Genomic DNA, 22,406 nt, shown 5'->3' with positions numbered 1-22,406 from the left:
ATCTGAAGTCAAATGAAGTATTAGTGTATCCTCTGAAACAGTTATGTTGAAGACTTAATACTGTATTTTCAAACACAAGAATTTGAACAGATAATTCTGACCTCATGAAACACTGACAACTTATCAGCTGAGGACATTTTGCCTAAAAACCCCATATCCTTAAGATTCTCTCTATTCACCAAAGGTTTTCATTAATGTAACATGCCGATGTCTTAAAGTTAAATGGGCCATTATTAGCACTCTGGAATATGCAAGCAATATCTAAATTAATTGTTTAATCATATTGAGTTGCCTGTGACACCAAGAAAAAGAAAAGTTAAATGTCAGTATTTCACACTGTCAATTGAAATGAATCCCAGACGCTAAAACACTAAGAGACCTAAAAATCATTAATTTCATTTCATTTCAAACAAAATCTTTTCCAAAGCAAGCTTAATCTAGTGATCCAGTCTTTCCCTTCCCCTCCCCAGCACAACTAAACATGGAAATAACCCATATTTAATATGTGCAGTGACTGAACTAGGCAAATTGTACACAGGACCAATGTAAAGATTTTAATGTCTTCTGCCATTAAAACTCGCTGGTTTTGATTAAGATTTTAACAGTTTTGAAGACAATACCAATGAATCCCTAACAAGTGAAAATGTCAGACTTTGTTTTCCTCTAAGAAAACAAGTACCGTTTGTCATTGTGCACAATTCTAAAGTAGAAGAAAGCTTCAGTTGTTATCATTTTGTCTAAAATCAATGAAATACAGTTTTAGGAATTAAATCCAATACAGCCTGCCTACTCTCAAAAACACACAGGCTAGTGCCAAATCCAAAAGGGACTTTTTTCCAGAAATTTGAAGCAACTTAATATAAGAATGAGTAAATTCACAATATAAACATCTGCCATTGTTTTCAGTACAACACTAATTACAACAGTTGCTTATATTTTGAATGAACAAGTTATAGAGAATATAGAAAGGCTTAGCCCCAGGAAGTGTCAAGAAATATCAGAGGAGAGATTAACTGTTAAGGGACATTCACACGAGTGTTACAGATTTAAAAAGGGAAGAGATTACATACCCCTCTCCACCAATTCTTGTTATCTTTAGACGAAAATCAACTGAGTTCAGGCTGGGTGGCTTCCATTTCAAAATATCATCACATCGACCAGGCTTGTATTTCTGAAGTAAATTAAAATGCAGTTTAATTACGCTTATTGGTTTTCACTGGTTTTAAAAGTAACAATTCAGCCTTTCAGACACTATTAGCTGTCTCTAATGAATTACAATAGTTAGTGACTGAAACAATGAATACCATTACCATGGAGGTAGTTGTGCTTCACTGCTTTATTTGCTTCTCCCTTTTAAAACTGCTTAGCACTGTAGCTCTGCCATTGCATATAATAAAAAGATGAGAATGGAAATAAGAATTAGCATACTTCATTATCTCTCTCTGGCTAATGGAAATTTTCAAGAAAATAAGACAGCACAGAAAGAAATAAAAACACTCATGGGACATACAGAAAAGACACATCTAAAGTAATCTCAACATTTTGGAACTATTTTATGAACAATATTTTTGTTATCTACTCCGTTGGCTGACAAAACCTGAAAAAGACAGAAGCCACCATACTGCCAGCTCTCAGAAAGACTCACCAGAAACATGTTCCTTCATAGCAAAGGAATTTAAGTTATGTAAAGACTAAAGAACATCATGATATACCAGAACATAAATAAGAGAGCATCTCTTGCTAAAGAGAGGGTACACATTTGAACCACAAGTTGAAAGGAACAGCTCTCTCTTAAATTAGAGCTTTAGTTTCTCATGGTTTCTGCTACCATCTGCTGCCATTTTGTTCATCCTCAGCTAGCAGTGAGTGTTAACTTGTTGATTCCTTCCTTACTGAATATCTTTCACAGCAATGGAGAAAATCTGAATTAACATGTACAGGACAAAAAAGAATAATTTGCAGATGAATAGACTGAGAAATTTTAATTCTTTATTTATACACAGTGAGAAAATTTATGCAATTTTATATGAAAAATAAAGCTAACCAAGAACATCCACTGTCTTTTGGTAACAGAACAGTCATCAGCATCACACTGCACTCATGCTATGTAAAATATTTTCAAAATACAGACTTTACTGATGATAAACCTAACAGTTTAAACCTAAAATTACAAAAGCAGATGGATTTTCTGTTTTCTGATAGAAGAATGTAAAATTACTGTTTCCAAAATAAATGCAGTGTATCTTATTCATCATTTCTTAATGAAAAGACGGTCATTGATTCTTAATGATGCAAAAAGGATGGACCAACTTCTCTATGTCATGGCACTGAAATTCAGAGGAAAAGCTACATCTGATCTATATAAAAACCTTCCTCACTAGAGCTCTTATATCCTGACTCTGACAACAGCCAACAGCACGTGCTCAGGGAAGATGAAAAACAAGGCAATTATATATTATATTTTCTACTACTACTCTTTGAGAAACTGTCCATTTTGAAGCTCAGAGACTTTCTGATGTCGATGTGATACAAATGTGATTCCTACAACTTTAGTTATTTTCAGTTTCTCTGCATGAGCTTATACAGCCCCCCAATAAGACCTTGTAAACCTCCATCAGCTGCAAAAGCCCATGGCACAACCTTTCATGCACAGCCTGATTACTTTGCAGGAATAAACCCACTACCTTTTGTTTATTTTGAACAAGTTTCTGATGTTTTGGAAGATCTGCACTTCCCAGGGTTCATACTAAGAGAGATGCTTAACAATCCAACCCCATTGTTTCCATGCAACTCACAGTTTCATCTGCCTCTATATGCATAGTAATGCACTCAGCTCAGAGGCTATCATTTTACACGTGCTGTTTCAGTTTTTTTCTCCACTGATATTACTCTACATTTATCTACATAAAAGTTTATGCACTCTTTTATCACTTAGCCACACAGTTTTGTAAGAGCTTACTATAATTCTCCACATTTAGGAGCAGTCCTTGCTGATCTATCAAGAAAACATCACTGAATGGTTCGTTCAATTTTCATACTTGCTTACGTGCAGTAAGGGTGACTCCCTTCCCTGGTGAGGACTGAACAGTACCCCATCCTTCACTCCCACTTTATAACCAATTAGATATCTGTGCAAGAACCTTTTAAGTCTCACATTACTTTCGTTTCTTCAAGCAAATTTTGACAAGAGGCTTTCTGGAAATCTTAGCAAGAAAAACCATATGATCCTCACTTAAATGAGTTTTGAACCCTTCATTGGAGAGGCATAACCTTCCTTTCAAACAGGTATGTAATTTCACCAACTATATAAATCATGTTCACCCACATACCAACTAGTATATTCCTTATTGTTTTCTACTCCTTTGTCCCATCCAGATACCAAGCTTACAGGACTTACTTCTTCCCTGATCTTTCATGATACCTTCATTTTTTAAACCGATAATGTATTTTCTACCTTACATGCTTAGGTACTAATGTAGATTTTTCACATAGGATCTACTATCCAACTTTTTCAAACTCTTTCTTCCTAGACTGACAAGTTATATCCCCCTAAAAGTTAGTAAGAAACCAGCTTCACAACAGACAGGAACAACTATTCCAAGATCAGTAATGAAAAGCAATGTTTTGACAGAATATATCTGCATACCTGTAATTACACTACAAGATCCACAATTTTGACTCAAGTTTAAAATTAACTGCTGGCTTACTTGAAGGGAATGGGGGAGGATTTGTTCATTATGATGAAGTTATTTTCTTTACCTCAAAAACCAGCGTAGTGTGAGACAAGCCTCAGAAAAAACATTTTATTCTATCAATAAAAAAATAATCTCTAGCACACCTCAAGTTAGTCAAAGATATCTCACTTAGAAAGCGATAACAATAAATATATCCTTTTGACTATTACATTTAGTTTTGACCACTGTCAAGCAACAGCCTTCTCACTTCACAGCAGTTTGTTACTACCAAACACCCAGTAAAGGTAACAGGTAAATTACAGGTATCTTTCAGAAGCAGTTACAAAGCCTTAGATAAGCCATCAGAATTCAATGCTCGTACAAGGACAGCTCCTCCCTGGCCTCCCCCAACATCTTCTGTTACCATGAAAGACAGAAATTCACAGAAGTCTGGCTCAAAAGGAGCATCCATTCAAAGGCCATATTAATAATCTCTAAGAAAGAGATTAACTTTTAACAGGTGAGTCCACACACACAAGACACCACTAGTAAGTTACTGAGTTTGAATGCTAAGTGCTAAATGAACTTCTTTAAACATGAGCGAAAGCCAAACAAGAATTCTGCCTGTTAAATATATGGAAACTTCACCTTAGATGAATCACTGCATACTGCAGACCTGTGTTGCGTGAAGTTACTCTTTATTTTAATTCCAAATGAAAATGTGAAGCAATCTGTTTGAGATCGAACTACACCCTAGCATTTTAAATATAGCATTCGTAGCAATGATATCCTTATCACTACTCCCCAACAAATATCTATATACACGACTACTTCTAAAACATATAAAATTCCCTGTCATCTCAAATACAAAGTTCATGCTTCAATCTGAAACCTGTCAACTCAGTCTAAGCACAAAAATTAGAACCCCACACCAAAAAGGTATATTGACAAATCAGAAACTATCTCAAATAGCTTTAAAGGATTGGACTAGGTGGCCTCCTGAAGTGCCTTCAATCTAAATTATTCTAAAAAACTGTGTCTCTCTTCCCTTGTTTGTTCTTCTAGCAGCCATATTTGGGTGAATCTTAGTTTGCAAAAACAATAAACATTCAAAATAAATCCCCCCATTGTTCCTATTTACTATACTTTAACAGCAATAGCTGGACATCTCTGGTGCATGCAAACTGGATTTTATCAATGTAAAACTAAATCTGAAGTTTTCCTCCAGGGACACACCTAGTGCCCTTCACGCTGAAGTACAGACACCAGAGGCCAAGGCAAAGGCTTGCCTATTTCACTGTATTCTGCCTTGCACCTACAGAGCACAAACAAACCTGAGCTGTGAAGATACCCTGCAACATCCAGAACTGATGCTTCAAAGAAATAAGTGTAGCCTTCAGTTGGCTATGAACCCTAAGCTCTCCAATTTTTACTTTTTTTTTTTTTAAAAAAAACAACATCTTTTTACATCCACTCACTGCCTACCCAACGTTTCTTCTATCTTTTCAGTAGTAGTAGTTGTCAGTTGTCATCATATAAATGCCCTATTCTGTGGCCATTCTCTCCTGGCAAAACCTCATGAAGAGGATGAAGATAGGGACAATAGATATGTCAGAAGTAGCATCACAAATGTGCTCCTACTATGGGCATCTTGGACTTCAGGCAAGAATACAATAATGACCCTAAAACTCAGGTGCACATCCAACACCCTAGGATGAAGTATCATCACTGAAGACAACTCAACAGAAAGCACATCCATCTTCTGGCATCCCTCTTAGGCTGCTAAACTCATTGATTTCTCACCTCAAACTCGATCCCACAGGCTCAAGTGGGTCTAGTCAAACCCTTGTTAGAACCATTTTAGCACTGCGGGGCACAGTCGTGGGTTGCTGGTCATGTTGAACCTCGATCCCCTGTCCTGCCCTGTCCCAGAGTACTAAGTTAAGTTCCCCCCCTTCCTCCACAGCTGCCCACTCTTTTCTCGTCTCCCATCAGACCAAGAGAAAGGCTGGCCCTTAAAACCTCAGGTTCTGTTATCTTAACTTTTGTTGACACATTTCTTGTCAACTGCAGATAGCCTCACATACAGGTTTGGAATTTGCCTAAAGCCGTATGTCAGCATTTGCAATCAATGGATGGCACAGCAGAAAGCTGAAAGCCTAGACAATGGAGGTATCAGAGGTCCATAAGGAGGATAAACTAACTCTAAATAGCTGCTTCCACACGAGATAGATGTTTCTATTTAGTATTTTGTAGGAGGAAGAGCGGGGTTAGTTTCTGGGACTGCATTCTGGGCAGGCAGTCTGGGGTGTGGGGTGGTGTTGACTCACCACGAAGACACCCACCTGGAAGACTGAGTGACTTCAGCCTAAATTCTAGACAAAACAAACAGTTTCTCCTAGCGACTGAAAAGGAAGAGGTGGTGGGATGATCAAGAGAGGAGTTCGTGTCTCATCAAGAAGGTTTCCTTTACAAGGGTGGATTCTCACTATCCTACAAAGCCTAATCAGCAGGCTCTACCTCCCATAACCCTTCTTAAATACCATCCTCCCGAAGCGCAAGCAGCAGCTAACACAGGCCACCTCACATTTCCCTTCCTCCCTATCTTGCCACACTCCTTCCAAACGACAGGCAGCCAGCAAATAACCCAGCTCGTTCTTTTCTCCTAAGTGGCACAGAGTTGCTGCTTGTCAGCTCTCATTTCTCGTCAGTAAACTGGTCAGACCTGGCCCTGCAAAGAATCCAAAGGGCTGTAAAGCTGGCAGCTGCAGGCACATACCAAATTAGAAAGAAAGCTAAAATAAAGAGCACAGAAAGCTCAGGGAAGGTTTGCTTGCATCGTCATGCTTGCCCATGAGGTACGGAAGGTTGAGTACCTTTGAGGAGTGAAGGGATGGGGTTAACCAAGACTGGGAATCTACTGGAGTTCTTTTAAATCATTAAATGTAGTTTGCCACATTGCAAATGACATTAGCATCTAACCACACTGAAAATGTAATAAAGTGCAATTAAGTACCCTTGAATATGAAATATAAATATTAAATATAAAACCTAACCACTAAATATAAAACTTAACCATGACAAACCTACAATGACAACAAATCTGCTCCTCTTACAACGCAAAACAGTGTTAAATGCTTTATCTGAAGAGCACTGCTTAATTCTGAGGCCTCTTAATCCATAGAGCAGCTGCTGGCCTGCCCAATCTAATCGTTTGCATTCAGCTGAGTAAACAAAAAGACAGAATAATTACCCAAAATGGGCTTTTATTTTCTTGCACTACAGACCCTGTATCATTTTAAAGAACCAAAAGGATTGATTATAATCAATCATTTCAGGCTAGACTTTATGAAGAAATGAGCTGAAGACATGGAAGTTGCTAACACTGTTGACAGATTATACGAATAAATCACAACAATGGATCAAGAAACCACAAGATCAAAGGCAACCATTGAGTCAATTGTATATTCATAGATTTTTAAGACCGGGAACCATTACTGCACTCATTGAGCTGGCTCTGTTGCCAGGAGAGAGAGGAACTTGAACAACAATATTTATATCAAGCTTATAAGTCCTATTCAAACTACAGTAATGCTTTTCTCAAGTTTATAATTCCTATTCAAAGTACAAGACACCTAGATGAAAAATACCATATAATGAAGAAATCACAACATGTATCTTAGGGAAGTTACCACAGTTGTTTATTATAGTTGTGCTTAAAAACGCTTATTTCTACAATGAGTCTTGTTAATGCCTTTCTTTAGATTGATTGATATCCATTTAATTACTTCCCTTTTTAAGATAAAATGAATAAGTCTGAGTCTTACTCATGGGTAATTTCACCGTTGGCTAACATACACATCATCATGGTGTAATTTCAAAAAAGCCTTTAGAAGAGTAGGCAACAGAACTGAACCTACTATGCAATATTCTTTTCATTGCTTACACATATAGCAGTACACAGTGTATTTGTATTCTTCTGCATTGCACTGAGAGGTGTTGATAACTAGCTGAAAAAATTCTTTTCAGATTCATGCCTTTAGCTGGAACTTAACACACTTACTCCTAGGAGTGCAGCCCACATTGTCTGTATTCAAGCACCATCACAAGATCAAATGATCCACCTTAGCCTACATGATTCATTTTTCAGGAAAAACAGGTAAGTTTGCCGAAAAAGTTCAAAATATTAACAACACGACCATAAAAACATATGCAAAATCCCAACACTGTCACTGAACCCCTTAAAGCCTTTATAACAATGTACTTCTTTAACTGTCACACAAAAAGAAAAAAAAACCAAACACAAACAAACAAAAACACAAAAAACCCCCAACCAACCAACACAAACAAACAAACAAAAAACCAAGAAATAAAAACCCACCAAACACAAGACACTAAAATCTACTAGAGGAAATAAGTTATGTCACCAGCAGTTAAATTACAAAAATATAGTAGTCTGATCACAGGCCCTCTACACTCCCTGGCTGAGGAGCAGAAAATCCAGCTATCCAGCTTTTCTTACTGATGTCAAGAGACAAACAGGTTATCTGAAAAAACTGCTTTGAGAGCAGTGGGATCACCCCTAGCTCACATCCTCGGAGATGAAGGCAAACAGTGTTGCACACTACGGCATTTATGGTGTTTGGAGGTGGTCACTGGTCATCAGCAAACCAGCTTCAGAGATTATTCATCCCACGCACAGAGAAAGCTACTTTTAATGCTGGTGGTCTAGGAGAGAAAGGAGAACAATGTCCAGGAGCAAATGCCTCCAGATTCAAGCAACAGGGTATGTGACTACAAAGACTGATACACAGAAAAAAGTTAATAAAATTAGTGTTTTGATCTGAAGTGGACATTGGAAATAAACACCTGGACAATATTTTCTACTTAGACCAAACATCAGACAGTAAGAGAAAAATTTTATTGTTCATTCTTGCACTAAACCATCATAATTTACTTCTCATTTAAAATACATCAGAGCTGGCCAAACTATGATTTTGCCAAATATATTACACATACCACAGAGGCAGAAAGAGAACTCTTAGAAAGCCTGAGGAATTCAGAGGCATCTAAGAAACTTCCATGAATGAATGCAAGTGATGAAAGTTCTGACATTTCAGGAAGGGAAAGACTTGTAACACTGAAAAAAGGTGCTTTAAAAAAACCCCCTCAGTATCTCAGTGGCACTCAGTGTCTCAAAAATTATCAGAAGTCCTTTGTTCTTTATAAAAACAAATCAAATGTAACAAGTATTGATTTCCTTCTTGAACACATTTGACTTAATTTCTGTATAAACTCTGGAAATAGTAAAGCAGGCATTTCTTTTAATAAATGTGAGTCAACTTTTTCTATATTTGTAGAGAAAATACAGGGAGATGTGATTTGTAAGTACTCCTAAGAGTGATCAGGCTAAGAGAAACTCCTGGGTAAACACTGGTACATTCCAAACACCTGTCAGCTCTGAAAGGCATTTCCACAGTTGAGACAAAACACAAAAATCTAAACACAGAATAGAAAATATATAAGAACACAAATGGCTGCAAACCTTGTACAGCTACAAAACACAGTTCAAATGCTTTCCAATTTCGTGCAGTTTTCATGCTTTGTACCAAACCCTCCACCAAGCACAACCTGCATCTAACCATGGAGAGATGGCTATGATGCCCTAACTAAAAAATGACAAAAAAAAAAAAAAAAAAAAAAAAGCGACAGTGAATTCCTTCCCTTTAAAAAACACTTTTAACAAAAAGAAATTAATAAATGCTGCTTTCAATGCTTAGTGTTCTAAATTACTGATTCAAACCACCTGAACAATCAAAGAGCTGCAGTCCTCACTAAACATCAGCTGCTGGTTCAGTGATTTGATCAGAATAGACACACTGAAGTTCAACAAATATTTGATCAGCTCGAAAATAAGGTTGTTAATGAATTTCAGACATTATACAAAGTAATGTTGTCATAACATTGAAAGCAAATCTGCAACAGTAACTTTAGAGACTCAAAAAGGTGGAGAAAAGACGAGTTCCTCAGCTAAACTCAACTAATGTAGTGCCCATAGTTAAGCCAAAAGGATGATAGAGCTAACTCCAGATAAGTTTAAAATAATTCATTACTTGACAGTGAAGTCTCCATGCTTTAATTTTATGTAGTCAAACAAATTTGTGTTAATTTTTCCATTCCTCCACTTCAAAAATCAAAATAAAGAAAAATTAACTTATTTTAAGACACAATCACATCTGTATCCCAGAAATTTTTCCTTTAGACAGTTAAAGAATTAAGTAGGAATGATACTTTTTAATGCATTAGGATCAGTTAGCTGTCAATAGCTGTTTTGGAACAGCTGTTTGAGAAAATGTTATTGTACAACAATTTGTCATTTATGAAAATATGACTCAAAGGTATATGAAGTAGAATGAAAACTATTATAATCAAAATTACTTATGAAATATTTAGCTTAATGGTCATACCACACTAAGAAGCAAAACATGCACCCATTTAAATGCTGTTAGATTATGTTTTATACTAAGTATTTTAACACTTGAATGCAAATCAGGTTTAGAAGGTTAACCTGTATGGAGAAATTATTTTGTTAATATGTTAACAGAAACTGCTTTTTCCAAAAGTGCCTCTGATCCTCAAGCTAATGTAATATTTATATTGGACTTCTTTGGTAATTAGCGAGCTAAACGTCTTCTCCTCTTGCACTTTAATTTAGCTTTATACCTCCAGCTTCATTAAACATCTTGTTTCACAGCTATACTAATAGCTTTTCTCAATATTCCATTAAGCAAGGAGAAAAATATGAAGACATATTATTCATAACTAACATAATTTACATATTTATCCTATTAATATTTGATAAATGAAGTTCAGATCACAGCCAAAACTATGTTTATAGCAATCAAAATTTAGTAGCCACAACCCCCACCCCCCCCCCCAGCACATTAATATAAGCAGCAGAAACCTATTTTTTATCCTTTCTGTCCTTTCACTGAATACAATGGTCTGCACCTAGAAACTCCAATACTTTGGTTTGAAGCAAAACCAAAAAAGTAAATAGCTTCAAATAATTGGCTAATGTATAGATGATCCAAAATGGATCAACTGGTGTCTGCCTTTGACTATATACCCTACTTTTGGCTAACTAAGGTAACTGTTGAATTGCTACATACTTCTACCTTTGTGACAAATAATCTCTTGACAAGAAAACTATAGTGCCCATGGTCTATGGTTGCTACTTAAGAGATTTACATTGCTATTGATTATTTTGCAATCTTCTCATTTTTCACCATCACTAACCTCATTTATAACTTCACTACGTATGTGCTATGTAAGTCTTCTGAACAATTAACACAATAATAAAAACACTCAAGATACTTCAGTTTGTCTTCCATTGCTATATTTCACTGTATATTTTGCTTTGTATCACTAAGTTAAACTGAGATGGACTCAGCATGCAGCAGCAGTGCAAACTGACACCAAGAACTATTGTATTTACTCCTCCAGGTGAAATTTTCTTTCAAATTCAGCTTCACAACTCATTAACAGCCTTAAACTGAAATTAATTGAATGGAAAAGCTCATATCTATGTAACCTTTTCTCAGCCATACATTGTTAATTTTCCGCCTGTCTGGAAACATACATAAACAACCAGAGGTAAGAAGCTAAATGTCTTAAAACAACTGTCCATAAACTGTTGGGAGAACCAAGATAATACAGAAGCACTCCTGGCCCACTCCTTTACTGGTCTTTCTTTTTTTTTCTCTCTTAAAGCAATGCTTATTATTTTTCTCTCTGCCCCAGCAATGCAACAAATCTTTGAAAGACTCTTAGAGAGATCATCTTCCTTCTAATCTTCCTTTCACACTTTCACTGTGAAAAAAGCCTTGATCACATGAAGCCAGTAATGGTAGAGAACATATGAATTCTCATTGTATAAAGTGGTAAGTGTAGTTGCTTCACTGCATCACTTGTTTTATGAGCCTTACTGTTTATGTCTCTTTACAAGTTTTTAAGTGTTGTACATACCAGCCAAAACCTTCTCTCATTTCTTAAACCCGATGGCACCAATCTCTCTTCACCTTCTGTCCTTTCATTTTTACCACCTCTGTCCTAACTCAAGCTCAAGTGTAGTCATCACCTAAACTTACACCAGAGAAAGAAGGAAGTCAGTATCTCAGAGGACTTCCTTCTTTGTGGCTAGTTAGTTTGTGATCAAAGGCTCCTAGAAGTCCCACAAAAATTGGGTTGGATCAGCAGAAAGTATTCACTGCTTCAAGTCTGACAGCCATAGCATCCTGGTATAACAAAAGAATCTCCATGAACTGAGCAGCAGTGCTTTTGGCTGACTCACTACAATAACCTAATTTGGAAGCTGGGTAATTTATCAGTATTAAAGGCCACATTTGCTGAAGCTCCAACCTGTAAATTTAAGGCTTCATCACAGCATCCATTTTGCTGACTTTTTTAGTAAGCTATGATGATAATCAGTACACCAGGAATAACATTTCAGAAAATCCCCTCAGAGCCCAGGAAGATTAATGAAAACTACCAAACTTACACAGAAAGATGCAAAAATATATTTCAAAATACTTCCTGAGGAATGCCAATCTTAAAAAAAAAAATGAAGCCTTACATCAAAACGCAGTCAGTAGGCTGGAGATTTTAGCTAACCTGAACATAAGGAGAAATGTGCAAGTACTAAGAAATTGCAGCTTGTTGGTCTCAGACAAAGTCCAATTTCTCTTTATAATTCCAGAGCTAAAAAGCCCCTAGAGCTGAACAGATATGTCTGAAAGATGATGCACAGAACTGCCAGCAGGATTTTTTCCTACATGTTGCTAAATGTATGCTACACAAAATTGTCATTAAGGCCTAGCTTATTACATCTTACAGGGCAACAAATCTCCTTGAATTAAATATTCATGAGTCTTGCTTGGAATACTGAATCCTGTGGCAATTTATAAGAAACAATAGACACTAGCCTTTTCAACTACATATTGTAGTATGTAAATTATAAAATTATGAGTTTTAATCATATTAAATTCATCTTTAGCCACTGACATTAAAACAGCAAACCACATATTTCATATCCTTATTTTCAAAAGGAAACATTCGTACAACATGGGAGTTAAGTCCAATCAGCAGAACTCAGCATTTGCTTCGCAGTGCTTTTGCTTTGAAAGTAGCAAGCTGATGTGCTCAGAGATAAAAAGCAAAGTAGGGAAAAAATGTATATTGAAAAAAATCAGTATGTACTTTCTCTTTCAAGTCTCCTACAAGACTAATACAACTTAACACTGCATTTTCAGGAGACTAATTTGGATAATGAGCAGGGGAAAATCCTCATCTAAGAAGAAAATTCATACCATGCCGAATGAGAAAATGAAAGGATGCTGCCCACCCTTTGTGTGAAATTAATCCTTGTAGTTCTCACTTAGGAACAAACAAGTCAGCATCTCTGGGTAAGAACAGGTTAAGTTGAACATGGTAGCTATTTGGTGAGCACTGTAAGTGAAGGGAAAAGAAATATAGGTTGTATTTTAAGAACATTACCCGAAAAAATTCCAGTTACTGTGAAATTAGTTGCCATCCTTCCTGGGAAGGACATTCTCCCATTAAAAGCAGTAGTTCTGATGTAAGTTGTTAATATTGCCCTGTAACCAAACAATAGTTCCTGCCACATCAGAATTTTTTATCCCTGCTACAGAACCTGACCACACAAACACCCATTAGACATGCAACACAAAATCTCTGGTTTGAATACTGGGATCAAGCAATTGCCATGAAGAACCTGTTGCAACTTCTCTGCTGCTGGCAGGGAGCTTTCATTCTGTTACAGGCAGAATGGTTGAAGTCAGACTTTTTTCTCCTTTCCCTTTTCTTAAGTGCTTCTTCTTTAATTATACCAAACGTTTAAATGTTAATATAGCTATGCTTCAAGCAGGCAAGCAGCTATGAAGGGCCAAAGAATTAGGGGAGGGGGTAAGTGACAATTACCATTCGCCAAAACAAATATCATCAGGTTTAGCTGCTATTCAACAGTTTAACATTTTAACAAGGGAGAATAGAAGAAGTACAGCTTTTCCATAAACAAATGCACAATGTATTTAAAAACCAGAATTATATTTCTTAAGAAAGAAAACTGCAATTCATAGCGCCAATTCACTGGCATCCATCTAGTGAATTGAAATGTCTGATGTGTAGTCACTGGGAAATTCTGGAGAAGAAAGCAGACAAACCTGAGCCAGTTCAGGAGAAGCTTCTTTCAAATCTGATTTCTCTCCCATGCATCCTTTTTCTTAATGTCTTAAAAAGACAACAGTCCTTTCCTTAACCTCTAGAACATAAAACATAACTGCAAACGCCATAGGAAAAAAATAACATCATTGATTCAAGCAAGAATCTGTGATGATGTTTGGAAGACAGATTAAAAATCTCTTCCAACCTACAAGATAAAGCAAGTTTATCACTTCAATGCAAATGTTACTAAAATGCTGAGAAAAAAATGAGCATGCTAGTATGTATTCTGAGCTAAAAAATTAGATCTCTGTGAAGCTCAATCCTACTTGTGAAACTACTTCAATAGAATCCTTCAAAAACTTTATTAAAGCAGAGTGAGCGGTACAAAGATGACAATGAAGTGATCAAGGCCAGCAGTCATAGATCCAGCAGGTACTCCAGAAAGAATCAGAGAGCCACGTGGAACTACATCTCTCTTGACGCCAAGAACAGTAAGTACCAAGCTCATTTTATGAGCTATCTTGTAAAAAACCTTTTCTCTTGTGTGGTACATCCTCAATGGAAGGAGAATATGACTTTTAAAAACCAAAACCATTCAATAAGCTATTTGTTGAAATTAATCCTAAAGCTGGGACAAAGAATATATCTTAGCAGATAGGGAGTCAGTGGTACCAGTTATGGCAGAAAGATCTAGAAATTCAGTTCAAGTGGAAATCAAAGACATCTTAGCTAAAATGGAGCTATGATTGCAGTGAAAGTTGAGGGAGACTACTAGGTGAAACACCATTCTGCATTTACCAAAATACTAAAATAGGTGGATCAAAGTTTTAGCTGCCTTACACAGACAATACTTAGGTTATTAGGCTTTTGAGTACATTTTATCCTCAGTTGCACATGTGTATTTGTGCGTTCGAAATGTATGAAATTGGGAAAAGCTCTGAAAAAAAATGGGTTTCAAAAGGGGCAGCAGCTCAGGTTCTGACAAATGTTTATAACTGTTGCAAACAGACATATTACAGAATAATATGCTCCAAGAAGGTATTACAAAGGATCTAAAGCTTTAGACTCCCCCTCACAACTGGGGGCAAAAGAGAAAGACCATCAAAAAACCACCACCACTCTAGAACACTAAAACCTAATTAGAGCAGAAGAGTGGTGTACAAAGGGAACAACAGTCAGCTGTTCATTAGAACAGAAGGAAAGTAATTTTGTCTACAGGGTGGCATAAGAATATTTAATGGTGTTTAAGTCCCTGCATCCCTCCTCCCCAGCATCCTTTGTACAGGAGAGAATAGGTCACACCAACCAGTATTGTTCCCCAACCCCCTCTATTCCAGCACCTGGGGATCAAACCCATGTGCATTTAAGTGCAATCTTGCAGAAGAGAACTGCGAGCACGTGTGACTGCAGTTAGAAATGCAAGAGAGCAGTCAAAAGCTGCCTGCAGGTGACCATGACATTGCCCTAGCAGTCACTAAAGAAACTCCCCTTCATGAATAGCTGCCAAGATTCCCATGTCTCAAAACTACTTCTTTCATCTTAAGAAAAAAAGAAGTTTTTGTAATTTACCCCTAAGCCAATAACTGATTCTTAAACAGTGAGCTACATCATGACTTGAATTAAAAATTTACTGTTATTCAAAATTCCCCTCCAGTAAAAGGCAATTATCACAGTATAAAGCCATTAGCTATGCAGCTAAGCATTTTTTTTTTTCTAAAACCAGCAAAACTCTATTTTACTTCTTTAATAGCTGTAGGCTTTTTAAGCAACCAAGACGTGTACAAGCAGAGCAGTATATTCAGTTAAAATCAAGATGGAGTATCTATTCTAGTAAAAAAATATTATCAAAAAACCCGTTGCTTTCTGCATGATCAAAATTTTAATAACTTTTTTCCCTCCATTATTTTCCTGGCTAGTCATCATTAATATTCCTAAGAAATTAATTCATATATATTTGCAGTGAGACATTGCAGAGTTTCAGAAGTAATGAAATAACCCCCACCGAATTTGGTAGAGAACCCTACCTCTTTTGAAGGCCTAGCAAAATATGCAAGCAAATGTCATAGAAACAGAAGCTCTCTCCACACTAACACCATTTGTGGCACTGTAGCTAACCACTCTAAGATGCTCTAAGACAAGGTAGTAGCTTAAAGCCAGTTTTCATTTAGTATTTGTTCCACAGCATTCCATATATCTATCAGCTGTAAAGATTTATTAAAAACATTAATAGTTCACAAGAATGCAGTGCCAAAGTCAAACATAAGTATAAGGGCAAACTAATTAACTGTGATAAAGCAAGTCAGAGTAACACTGTCTTTTGGGAAAAAAGCCAAGAGACTGATGGCACTGTAAAGAATAATTATATTACAGCTGGTTTCTAGTACACTCTCTGACTCCATGCAACAATTGTCAGATGTGCAATAGCATCTTACATTAAACACATAGAAGGAGCTACAGAGTAAGACACATAAGAAATAAAAGCAAAATAGATTTTTTTAAAATATATAATTACATCTAAGCAACCCTCATTACCTGCTGTTATACAAATTTTAATTTTTTTATCAACCAACCCAGCAACCAAAACTCTCAAAACAAGCTGAACAAAGACTCCGACTGGCATTGTAGCTGCTCTCCATGGAGATGGACAAGCTTAGTGATCGGAGCCATGGGAATGATTTTCAATGAAAATTTATTTGACAAATTCAGTCTTGTTTGTGAACTATCTGTATGTAGTTCATTACTCTGACCAAAAAAAAAAAAAAAAACAAACCAAGAAAAAACCCACCAAAAAACCCCCCACACAAACAAACAACGCAAAAAACCAAACCCCTAAAACAAAACAACAAACAAACAACCAACACAAAAAAAACTCACAAAAAACTGATTTACCCTGATTTATTTGATGGCAATGCTTGTTGGCCCATTTTCTGATCTGATGACCAATGCAAAGTCTCACTTCCCTGACTGTTACTAGATAAAAGGCACATGGTACTAAATATTTCTTTCATCCAGAAACTGAAAGGGTCAGTAGTACAAATGGGTATAAAAATACATTGCCTCTGACATTTTTGCCAGTAAAATACCAGGTCTTGCAAGCACAGAAAATAGAGCTTATCCTGCAGATTTTTTTTTTAAATGTCAACAAATAATAACAAAAATCATTTATCTGGTTGTTCTTGTGTGTATGCAAGTTATGAACATTTACATTCATTTTTTACTGGTTCAAACAGTTTAATGAAATAAAAAGTTTTAACTGAATCCTGTAACAATGAAAAGAATCATAACTATATTACTGTAATAGTTTAGCTGTCTGAAAATAAATTTAAAAAAAAAACTTTACCAGTCTTTGTACATGTAAGTAGTCCTATGCTCTCTGTATGTTTTAGAGAGTAGAGCTGATTCTACTAAAAAATGAAACATATTCTTCCAAAAGCATGCTAGTGCTTAAAAAAAAAAAAAAGCTCTGAAGGTTTCCAAAATATAGTATATCCAATATGGTTCATTACATACATGTTTGTCTTATGGAAAAATCTATATTACTTAAAACTGATACCTTTAAAAATATTCTGTAAATAACAAACAAAGCAATAACGCTTTTATACACTGGCCTTTGTCTACTGGTCTTGGAGCCAGCTCTGTAAGAAGAGTAGGGGGAAGGAATCCCAAAAGCCAAATATGAATTTGTTTTGCTTGATGTTAGTTGATGGTAAGACTGCTGCAAAGGAAAATGCTGCCTAAAAACTATCAAATACTGACCTCTGCCAGTCTCCTTTCCAACTAAACTTACATTTTTCCTCACCATCATATGCATCAGAAATCTTGCAGAATAGATTTAAGCAGAAAACTGGAATTTTATATTTTATACTTGAAGACAAAAGGAAGAAACCTTGAAATTCTTATTTTGTTAATCATATAGCAATCACCTTTTTTCACCTGTTTTGAGCACTATGAGCACTGGATTCTGTGATCAACTTATATTTGTTGAACAGTTGTTTCCAAAACTATTTAGAGTTATCCTTCATTATTGTGGTTCCTTTTTCTCATTACTAGCAGAACAAGCCACATTTTCCCTTAAAAATGGCAACATCAATTCACAGACTGACAAGTCCCAAAGATGCACATTTCAATTGTTCTCATAAGTTAAAAGTTCTCTCTAGAGAACCTCATGTTGCTTATAACACGTTTTGTTTCAGTGGCTGGATGAATATACAGATGCAAGATCTCCCTGGGATTTCTAGTGATCACTGTTTGGAAACAAGCAACCTACTGTTTGTCAGTTCAAACTTGTCAGAACTTTCAGATAGGATGTAACAAGTGCACTAAGTGGTTTTTAATGAATTATTCAAAGCATACAGAATATCTGCATTTTGGAAATCTGAGATAATTTCCAGCTAAGACTTCTAATAATTTTCCCTTTTTGGAACAAACCAGCAGACATGTCATAGTTGTACGTTCCCCTATTTCAGTGGAAAGCCTCTAGAGTAATGTGGAGAAAACCTGAATTTCATTTCAGAAACACAATTAGCAGCATTAAAAGAAAATAAGCTTTTGCTTTAGGAATATCTGCACTAACTACATAGGAAATCTTCATCAGGTTTCTGATCTCTGACTTCTATAATCAAGGCATGAAGTCCAGCACTACCCTTCTACTTCTGTACTTAACAGACTCGTATGATACAATCACATCTAAATTATTCACTATGCACCTCAGTGGAGGACACTGAAATTTTCTTAGAAGCAATTTATAGCTTTCATATCAAGTTCAAGACTTACATTTTAATCATGTTAATGGACTTGGTTCACTATTTTTGAAATATCAAAGGCTACGAAAGCTGATGAAAGGAACAGAAAGTACAATTACAACTGAAACTAAAGTTACTGACAGTCAAAAGGAGACTGAATTATCATAGTGTACTGTTGTACCTCTTCAGTACAACACTGTACTGAAGGCATTCCACAGACACCTCTGAGTCTTCCAGAGTACTGTTCTGTACAGTACCATCAACATGATTATTTTAAATGTGCGGTCACCTATATGCACAGTCACCTTTAAAGATTTATCTAATAATATCTGCTAGCATCTAAGAAAAATATTCTTATAATTATAAAAATTCAGTTACCCTTTGGTGATATTTATCATGCATTTTCTGTTGGGGGGTTGAGTTTTCCTGTGGAATTTTTCTCCCCCGTAAGTTGCTAGGAGACTCGGTTTTCCGGGGAGGACGGTTGGGTGACTGGTGGCTGAATGGAGTCCACGGTTAATGGAGGGGTTTGGTCCTGAGAACTCTATCATCTGTTGGAGTGCCCAGGAATTCGGAGATTTTCGCCTGCCCTGCTGGATTTTGGGTCAGCCCGGGTCCAGCCGCCGCAGCTTCTCCAGCACTGCTCACTTTGCCTGCCAGACACCCCCCTGCCTGCCGGGACACCCCACCATTTCCAGGCATCAGCGCCGGGTTTTCACCGTTTCGGTTTGGTGCTCTCGGGGTCCCAAGAGATCAGACTGCCTGGGACTTGTGAGACAAAGCCCCTCGGGGTTCTTGGTTCTGTTTTATTATTATTATAATTGCTGTTGTTGTTTGTCTGTCCTGTTATATTTACTAGTAAAGGACTGTTATTCCTTTCCCCATAGCTCTGACTGAAAAGTTTTTTATTTAATCTTCCAAATTATAATAACACGGAGGGAAGGATTGGAATTCCCCATTCCTAGAGAGGCCTGCCTCTCCCTAGCAGATACCTGTCTTTTCAAACCAAGATATTTTCAAATCGCTGTTTATAAGGACAGGGACCCAGGAAACACTTCAAATTACAAATAAAAGGGTAATGTAGAATAAATCATTCTGCTTTTAAAGAAAGTGTCTTTAAATGTTTTCACCACCCAGATACAACAATGCAAGTGCTAATACTCCTCTGAAAGTCATCCTGTTTCCTCACATCTCAGGTATATACATAATTTTCCTGAAATGCTAGGCTTCTGCTTGCACTAAACAGCAGGATGGAGATCTAGCTAAATACTCTGTTTATCCTGATACCACTATTTTTGTTTTACTGCTCTGCTCCTGCCTAGTAAAGAATATGAACATTTTATGAAGGTTTGTCATGAAAACTTGAAAGGTTTGTTGGCTGCCTTGTTCTGCCACGTACAGAAAACAGAACTGAGAAAAAACAATCACAGCAACCTAGTTCTTCCAGATACTTTGCTAAATCTTTTCAGTTTGATAAAAAGAGTACAGAGGGATCATAAATAAAGCACTCTCTTTTACGGATATCTGTTCTGGGATATGAAGAAAAGAGAGTATTGACAAAATACTTTCTACTATATTGTCCATTTTCCAAATCATTCCTGATCTGTCAGCTTCTCAGTCCTGAAGAGATTACTGTAAATTTCAGGATGAGTCGGAACACTGCCATGAAGACAAGTGACCACTTCATTAAACTATTCAAGAGCTGAATCAGATGATTCAGTAGAGTTCTCAGTGATTCAAATCAAAAACTCTCTTAGATTTCCCTATCCAGCTATAAAAGAGATGTTGGGTTTTATGGTTTTTTTCAAAACTGATCCACAACACATATAAATCAATGCAATTTCTGGAATACAGACCTACTCTTTTGAAACAGGAATGTTTTGCAGAAGCTGAACTATTGTGCTTGTATTCTCACCTGAAATCCCACTTACAGTATATACTCCCAACATTTACCTATTTATTTCAGTTAGAAATGACATGCAACCACAGTTAGAAGCATGACAGCAAGTGCACTCCACAAGTTCCCTGACAGCTGGCTTTGAGACAAAAAAACTGGGCAAAAGCCATTTCCAAAAGCCTTTATGATTGACTATTCTTTATTTTATTTTCCCAACATTTAAAACAGTAGCAGGCAAAGTTTTTCCTATGCAACACATGCAGAGACACTATCGTATTAATGTCAAATGACAATCCCAAGGATGACTAGTCCACATTATGTAGGAAAGATCTTTCCTACTGCACTGGCAGGCAGAATGATTGAACTGCACAACAGAAGTTCCAGTGTTATCCATTTAGATAGCACCCATAAATGCAGTTCACTGCCTGAGAAATCAGAGAATGTCAGGCAGTACAGGTCATTAGCAAGCAAATGAGACAACATACCAATTAGGACCAACACTCTCTTTAGGTAATCAGACTCAAGGCACTGACATCTATTCAGGCTGACATAATAAGAAAGTCAGGTTAAACAATTCTGGCAAACAGCAAATATGTTTGCATTTCAATCTGAATGTACTAGAGGACCAAGAGCAGAAAGTTAAACAAGAAAAAGTTTGCTATACCCCAAACCTTACTGTATTTAGAGCTAAAAATTATTCATAAAGGGAAAGGGGGAAATGTAGATATTTTCTGGGGTGTGAGTTATCTCAGGTTCTTGGTAACTAAATAGAAATCAAAAATCTGCAACTTTCAAAAATCATGGTACTTGTATCTAGGAGTCTAACAATTTAATTAAATAAGCTGTAATTAATTTTATCAGACTTTACTTACTGGTGTTTAGGTTAACATTTCTTAATTTTCTAGTTTTCTGATTAAAAAAAAAAAACAAAAAAACCCCAACAACACGTAGAAAACAAGTCACCTCAAGTGAGCAAAGACAAACTTAAACTGGAATAAAAGATTTACTTGTATAGTCACAGAAAAGTCCTCAAAGGAATATTGTGTATTGCTAATATATTTGGGTATGTTTGCAAAACATAAGAAAAAATATATTTGAGAGAGGAATAGCTACTTAAAGAGATGAATTGGAAGGAACATTGCCATGGAAATTGAATATAACAACTATTCATAGGCAGAAAAGAGTTGCAAAGCTCAGTGGCATTTCAGGAGATTGACAGCAAGTTCTCTGTTAAAGGAAAACCACAACTGCACCAGAAGTGCACACTGATATGACAACAGCATCCCCTGACAGCAACAGATTCAGTCAGGAATATTCCTCTTACAGAAGAAATCACATTTAGCAAAGAGATACTCTAAAAGATGAATGGTTTTAGTAATCTGGATCGACACAAAAGACTGATGAAAATGATTCTCTCCAGATTCTCCTTACTTCTGCTGCAAACTCTAGAGAAAAAAAAAAATCAGGTGGTCTTAGCGTCTGTGCTAACAAACGGAGGGGCTGAAGTCTTTTCCCAGTGATAGGATGCATGGGAACAATTCAAAGCTGTGCCAGGGAATTTTAAACTGGACATCAGGATGCATTTCTGTACTTGAGAGGATGTTCAATGTTTCACAGGCATCCTAGAGAGGTGGTCAATGCCCCAGAGTTGCCCGTGTTTAAGAGGCATTTGGTCAATGTGCTTAATAATATGCTGAAATTTTTGGTCAGCCCTGAAGCGGTCAGGTAGTTGGACTAGATGATCACCCTGGGTCCCTTTGAACTGAAATAGTCTGTTCCATTGCCTCCAAATCTTACATGAATCACTACAAAAATAGAAAGCTAAATCCAGAAACATATATTTGTTAGAAG

General features: G+C 36.6%; 1 protein-coding gene across 1 annotated transcript in view; it reads right to left on the bottom strand.

Annotated features, from left to right (window-relative positions):
- The window catches only part of RNGTT (RNA guanylyltransferase and 5'-phosphatase), a 173,669-nt gene that overhangs the window by 62,694 nt on the left and 88,569 nt on the right, over positions 1-22,406 (bottom strand). The window contains exon 13 of the mRNA XM_040059755.2: positions 1,071-1,171. Coding sequence (XP_039915689.1) covers positions 1,071-1,171 — 101 coding nt within the window. The remainder of the gene's footprint in view (positions 1-1,070; positions 1,172-22,406) is intronic.

This window comes from Hirundo rustica, chromosome 3, assembly GCF_015227805.2.
Source record: "Hirundo rustica isolate bHirRus1 chromosome 3, bHirRus1.pri.v3, whole genome shotgun sequence".
Classification (NCBI taxonomy): domain Eukaryota; kingdom Metazoa; phylum Chordata; class Aves; order Passeriformes; family Hirundinidae; genus Hirundo; species Hirundo rustica.
The sequence above is the reverse complement of the archived record's forward strand: the minus strand, read 5'-3'. Positions and strand labels throughout refer to the sequence as shown.